Here is a 7,109-nt window from a genome sequence, read left to right on the forward strand (position 1 = left end):
ATTTTTTTTCAGTCGCATGTTTTACAACATAGATGTTGTAGTCGGTTATGATATTCACCACCCTTTTCCTCTCATCTTCCTGCTCGCGCGTAGGTCCCGCTAAAGGACTTCTATCTGGGAGTGACGGGCTCGCGCGGCGGCCGCACCTGCCACAGCCTATGCTGCAGGATTATAAGGAGGAGCAGGAGAGACCGTGCCATCAAATGTCACCTCTGTCTGAGGATCGACAGACAGACGGTGCGGACAAGCAGGGCAACTCAACCAAGAAGAAGACGCGCACGGTTTTCTCCCGGAGTCAGGTGTACCAGCTGGAGTCCACCTTCGACATGAAGCGGTACCTGAGCAGCTCGGAGCGGGCCTGCTTAGCCTCCAGCCTGCAGCTGACGGAGACTCAGGTCAAGACGTGGTTTCAGAACAGGAGAAACAAATGGAAACGGCAGCTATCAGCTGAACTGGAGGCGGCCAACATGGCCCACGCCTCCGCACAGACACTAGTGGGGATGCCGCTGGTTTTCAGAGATAACTCCTTACTGCGTGTTCCGGTTCCCCGGTCTATCGCCTTTCCAACGCCCCTTTATTACCCGGGGAGCAACCTGCCAGCGTTACCTTTATACAACCTGTATAACAAGATTGAGTACTGATTGACTCTGCTGTATTTCCACGTAAAAACGCATTACAAAACAATGCAGCATTCTTACAAGTGTCTCCACATAACCCCTGTATATTAATTGTATCATTTTATTTGTTGAAGACATTTTTATTATGCAGCAACTGTACGTCTCACAAGAAAGCAATCAAGCTTCCCTAAATGTATAAAATACACCATGTGTATAATTAATACCAATCATTTTTGTACTTTTATTTTCCGTCTCCTCTAACTGACAACATAGTGAAGTATAACATTCATATCTCATTCAAGAAAAAAAATGGATTCCGCAAAATATGTGTTAACACAGTTTTTAGTTCATAATTGGTTTTTCACACATACTGCAAAGCATCAGTCATTGTATTTCACCTGTCAGGAAAAAACTATTATTCCATTTAAGGAAAAACATCATTGTTTCTATTGTAATTTAGACCTTCAATAATAGCCTTCTCATTCAATAAATTTTCTATTTCAGTGAACGTTGGGCTTGCTTGACTTTTATTTATTTTATTATTATGTGTACTTATGTTTGTTAACTCAACTTATGCAGTTTTTTTTAACACAGAAGGCAAACACTTAAATGTGATCAGTTATTGTTGATTCTACTTAGCTACAGTGACACTTGTTGTCCCCTGAAGAGCATACAAACAGATCACAAACTGTGATCACACTTTCTTAATAACCAATGTGATAAAATTAAAGTGGATTTTTTGTTGTGGAGCTGCAGTAATTATCCCCTGGAGGGTTTTATTAAAGGTGCTTCACACAAAGAACACCTGTGTGAGGAAAAAAACTAGAAAACACTGGCGTGAATTAACAAAAATGACATTACTGTATATATCATAGTTTACATTGCTGCAGGCTCACACGTCTCAACCTTATACCTCCTATTATTACATCAAATTTTAAGTTTTAAAGTTCCTGACTGTATTATAATTGCAGCTTGGATTTGTGCAGGGCTGCAGTGTAAAATGTAACACATTTATCTTTCTGCAAGGCTCACACTGTAGCTTCCATATTTGTTAAGTAAATTGGCCTCCAAGGCGAATAAAATATCAATCTGTGTCTAAAGCCACAAATCCTGATGCAAAGATTTTGCATACTTTTTTCATTTTAAATTTATATGAACACTGCTAGCAACACTGCTATAAATTAAGAGGTGGGTTACCTGAGCAAGCCAATACATGTAGAGGCAAATAAGAAGTAGATTGCAGGGTGGAGAGGAGATGCACACCATGAGTTTTTCATTCCACTGGGCTGGATCTTCTCTTATTTTACATCTGCCTCCTGTGGCTCCCTAGCACCATGCCTTTAAAGGGGAAACATAATAAAGAGGCATTTTGTCAAAGTTCAAGACTTTTGCTATCATTAATCAGAGCTGTTCGCTTTTTCTCGTCATTCACATGAATTGCTGTATCAGTTACACTTTGAATACCATATACAGTATGTCTTGTTAATTCAGGAGCAGAGGAGAGGTCCAGCTCATATTGTTCAATTTACTATTTCATAACAATTCAATACATTGAAATACTAAACAAGCCTGAAGAGAATCACTCACTTCCAAGCACACACATAAATGCCCCGTGCTTGATGGGGTGCGATAAAATCGTGCCATTTGCCAGCTTTTCTTGGGTGTCACATCTTGTACAAGGGACCCCACCCCCCACCAACACCACCACCTTCTACTCATCCGACCAATCTCTCACTGTGTGCTAATAGCTGCATTACCTAGCAGAATCATGACTAGCGAGGCTCTGCTGCCCTGCAGATTATGCCTGACCCAATTTCTGCAACAGCCGCCCTGTGTTTCTGGGAAAATGGATAGCGTTAGACAACAACAGTGATTTATGGGTAACTCCAGCACCAGCGAAGAGGTGAGGCACTGGGGGATGAATTTGTGACAGATAGGAGAGGGAGAGAAAAAAGAGATAGAGAGAGGGATGGGAGACCGTAACGTTTATGAAAAGGAGCAATAGCTTTGGTTGAATGAAGCTGTTTATTAGTTTCCAAGTGGTCATTATGTCATCAGGTATGACGGAAATGTGCTGCTTTTTTGGATGGATGTTTGCATCCCACTGACTTGTGGGAAATCTACATGACCTGTCATGTCACCAGAGGTTGTTTGATGTATAAGACAGCTAGAGAGATGTGTGGTGATGCAACGAGCAAAGGAGAGAATAGGTGAGAGAGAGGAATAGGTGGAGGAGGGGGTTCTATGTAACTATGTATCAGTGCAATGGCAGGTGTGAATTACAAATTTTAATAGCACGGCAATGAAAATGATTTGAAGTGGTTTAAACTGCAAAGAGACAGCGACTGGCATGGTGATGAAGATTTGTTGAGATGATGTGTTGTGCCTTAGGATTCATCAAACCTGCCTGGTAAGGTGAAAAGCAAGTGTAATTCACTCTGTGGTATAATTTATGATGGGAGTAATGGAAACACAGTGTGGAGGGGGAAAGGCAAAGACAGAAAGCACTGGGCAAATTGATTCTCAGGATAGTTTTTAGAGCATATTTACAGGATCATAATGAATTATACTAAACCCCCCGGATAGTACCTCTTTTAGATAAAATGATGTACGTCAAAACAAACTTAATAGAGATCCCATTAAATTTAAACAGTCTGCAACAACATTACTTTACTTTTTTATTTATAATGTTCCTTTATAATATTTGAAGAAATCGTTTTTTTCCATCCCTTCATCCTTTTAGTTGGACAAGGGCTTTTCATCTACTTAACATATTTACAGCCATTTGATTTAAAGAGGGCTTGTGTGGCTTCATTTTATGGTGGAAGGTTATGAAGTATAACACCATGGGCAGATGCAGAGCCTCGGGTCTGCCTCAAGACAAGAGTTTTAAAAGCGATCGCAATGCATTAAGCCAGACAACTCTCAAGACCTGTTGGCTCCCTAAATGAATTTGAGGGGAGCATAACAAGGTTTTTGAGGCAGGCCCTGTCATCCGCTGGCCTTAACCTGCTTCTGTATTTATGGGTTAATGGTTAAAAAGGAGAGCTTGGACCAGAAGTGATTTTTCACGATTCTGTTTTATATCAACTGGAAATGAAGGAGCTGAAGGGAAATTGTGTTTGCCCCCCCTCTCCTCAGCCCCCCCGGAGAGGCATATGTTACTGAACCTGGCCAAGCAGACATATGGATAAAGTATAGTAAAATATGGTAGAATCCTATACATCGGAAAGGATTTAGTAACTAAAACAGGCATAAAACACCATACCAAGATTTTAATCAAATAATTGGTTTTAACTTTTCTATTTCCATTTGATTTAAAATGGATTAAACTCATGACATATTTGGAGATGTTAATAACTCAACATCAAATAAAAGCAGCTCAGTTATTTTAACTCCCAAAGAACAATATTTAACCAAACCTCTGCATTAGGGCTTTAATGGCAAAATGCATTTTGCTTCATTGTTAAATGACCAACAATTTCTTGAACTGCCTGTTTTGAAGTGCCATTTGTGGTCCAATGTGCACCAAACTATTATAGGCTACAGCACCTTAAAGAGAAGTCGGCTATTACTCTAGAGATAAGTCCATTAGCATTACATTTGACACAATAATGGATGTGAGATACAATAGCTGCTCTCCATTTTGTATTTGTAAGGATAATAAGGGGATTATCTTGAAGGCCGTATGCTACACACTCAAGAGTGAGACCACACTAAGGACAGAGAGCTCTGCAACAGTTGTTTTCACATCCTCCCCTCCCTCCCTCAACCCTTCCCTCTGCTCCAAAGACCCTCTCAGAGAGCGGCAGAGAAGATAAAGCATGTCATTATTCTATTAAAGACCTACAATTTTTGTAATGGGACTTGCAGCGGTCGGCAGAAGTGCAGGCAGCTTCTTCAATATCCTGGACATTATTTGCTCGTTTAGTTAAATGATGTTTCTAATTCCCTCATAATTACTTGTAATGAGGCTGTCTCCCTCGTTTTGATGCGGCAACATCTTAATACAGCATGGCATTCTTTTTTAGGGATAATGACCTCTTATGAGGCCGAGCAGCAAGGCTGGGGTTTGTTGTGCGCTGCACACGTGGCAAATTGGCTTGTTTCCTGCCATCTTGTCTTCCTGCAAATTGGTAAATTAAGTTTCGCGGCTGGAGCATTAGAACTGTTAAATTTGCTTTCTCGGCTCCTTCAAATTATTTGCCTCACTAACAGAGAGATGGCTGTATACTCTGTGTTTTGTCTTATTACCTTTGTCGAATGTCGAGCTGAATGTTGAAGCATTAAGAAATAAATCTTAAATGACCAGTTTTAAAATTATCGGGACATGAATTTCAGATCCCATAGCAACACAACATTCACAGATTCATAAAATGACTCCTTAATCTTAAATGATGTATTCTTACATGGTTCATTTTAAAAGACAAAACCTTAATAACAGAGCGTGAAAACTATAATCTAATGCCATTTTAGGGTCAAACTTCAAATTTATTTTGCAAAGACGCCAAGTCATCATACAGTACAAATAAGGTTATTTGTTGTAGTGAATGAATGAATTGTTTATTGTTTGTGTCTGGCCCCTTACACCGCCTATCCATTTATTAGATTATTAAATAAATGCTTTCCTAGTGCTGACATTATCAAACAACTTTGAGATAAGGGTTAAAAAGTATGAAAAAACAACAACGAACAAACAAACAAGTCAATAAATGGTGAATACAGGTAGGGTTCTAACATAATGATAACACTGCAACATAAAACCCTTTCATAACAAAATAAATTATAATAGAATTGTTATTTGTACACATACAAAATAAACAGATTAGGAAAATACTGTAGTTGTTCCAAATAAGTGGTAAAGAAGTAGTAGTAGTCTGCAGTAGTGCTAACAGACAACAATAGTGCCATAAAATACACCTGCTACTTTGTCAACAAGGTCGGTGGAGTAGTTCAATCATTTTCATTTTCATTTCAACACCATCAAGCTTTTTTCTTATCTTAGGAATAATAAACAAATAAGTTTTACCTAAAAGTTTAAATTGAAAGATTTCAAAATACAGAAATAATATGTGTTCAATCTTTCCCTTCTACCAGCAGACCTGCCTGTGTTGTCCCTCTGAAATGATCCAGCTTCCGTACTCTAACCGCAGCCGTCGGAGGGTTGGCTGAGGGTTTTTTATTTCTAAGTGCTGATGTGTCGCAGACAGTTTGGCTCTACAAGGGCCTGTTATACGCCGATTAAAGAGAGGGAAGGAGTGCTCCCGCAGGGCGGCCTTGTACATTTACCCTGACCACAAAAAGGTCTAACGTTTACGCCCTGGTGCTGACATGACCTTCAAACAAGGTCCTTCTGCTGTCTGGTGGATACTGGAACTGTCTGGAGGAGCAGGCAGTGAAACTAACAGACAGACAGGAAGAAATCACATCTTTTATATCAGGGATTACCTGTCTGCCATATCCTGTTAAGTTAGAAGATATGTCTTTTATTGGAAAATACAGGAAAGGATAGTTATTTTTCGCACTTAAATGGCAAAATGTGATTGTGATTTACCGAAAGCTTTTGTCAGATTCACTGAATGTTGGAACATGATATAACAAGTATCTTTTCTCCATTAAAATCACCTACATCGAACAAACTGACAAACACAAAGGGACACTAAATAATTCAGACCGAGATCCAGTCATCAGTCATCTATAGGTGGAGACAAACATATCACTGATTATTGTTTGTTCTTCGTGAGAGTAAAGACAACTTCTCAAGTGATCCTCTTGTCTTTGCTGGTCAGTGATCTGTTTGTTATGAGATTTGATATTGAGTTCTGGAGAGTTGGGATCTCTTTGTAAGGACCAAGTGGTCTCTTTCAGCTGCAGGGGTCTGGTGTATAGAGAGATGATCTGTCACTTCAGTCTGAGACTGACTGCTGACCACATAGCCTGCAGCACAGTACCAGGGAGCACAATGAAAGCAGCACACTATCACCTGACAGCTAATTAGGGATCACTCCCCTGAAAGGGAATACATTTTCTTTGAGGGAATGAGATAAGGAAAGCAAGAGGTTGCTGAAATCTGTGTGATGTGTCAGTCAAAGCCACAAGCCCCCTGCAATATTTGAAGGCAAGTCCTTGACATGTTTGGTTAGCATTGTAATAAATTGTTAAAGTTGGTGGTAAAAATCACACAACCTGACATCAGTTCAAATATAAAATGTTTGGTTTCACTCTCTTGTCTCCCACAAGAGTGAACTAAAACAAGAACCCAATATCCCTACATGTATGCAGTCCTTTTTAAATCTCTTAGTTCAACTACACTGGTTGTCCCCAATTGTGTACACCAATGTGCCCACGTGTGTGCATATATGCCCATCCAGCAGTGCGAGTCTACGGTTTACACAGGAGACCTGGGATTTCTTTGAAAACACATTTGTAACCATTAGTTGAGTGTAAGGTTTCATGTGCAGAGTGCATCCTCTGGATTGGTGTCAGAGTTTC

General features: G+C 39.9%; 1 protein-coding gene across 1 annotated transcript in view; it reads left to right on the top strand.

Annotated features, from left to right (window-relative positions):
• hmx2 (H6 family homeobox 2) overlaps nucleotides 1–1,125 on the top strand; it is a 2,243-nt gene extending 1,118 nt beyond the window's left edge. The window contains exon 2 of the mRNA XM_034898998.1: nucleotides 94–1,125. Within this exon, the coding sequence (XP_034754889.1) occupies nucleotides 94–641 (548 nt within the window). The 3' untranslated portion in view covers nucleotides 642–1,125. The remainder of the gene's footprint in view (nucleotides 1–93) is intronic.
• Nucleotides 1,126–7,109: the final 5,984 nt, after the last annotated feature.

Source organism: Etheostoma cragini, chromosome 17, assembly GCF_013103735.1.
Source record: "Etheostoma cragini isolate CJK2018 chromosome 17, CSU_Ecrag_1.0, whole genome shotgun sequence".
NCBI classification, from domain to species: Eukaryota; Metazoa; Chordata; class Actinopteri; order Perciformes; family Percidae; genus Etheostoma; species Etheostoma cragini.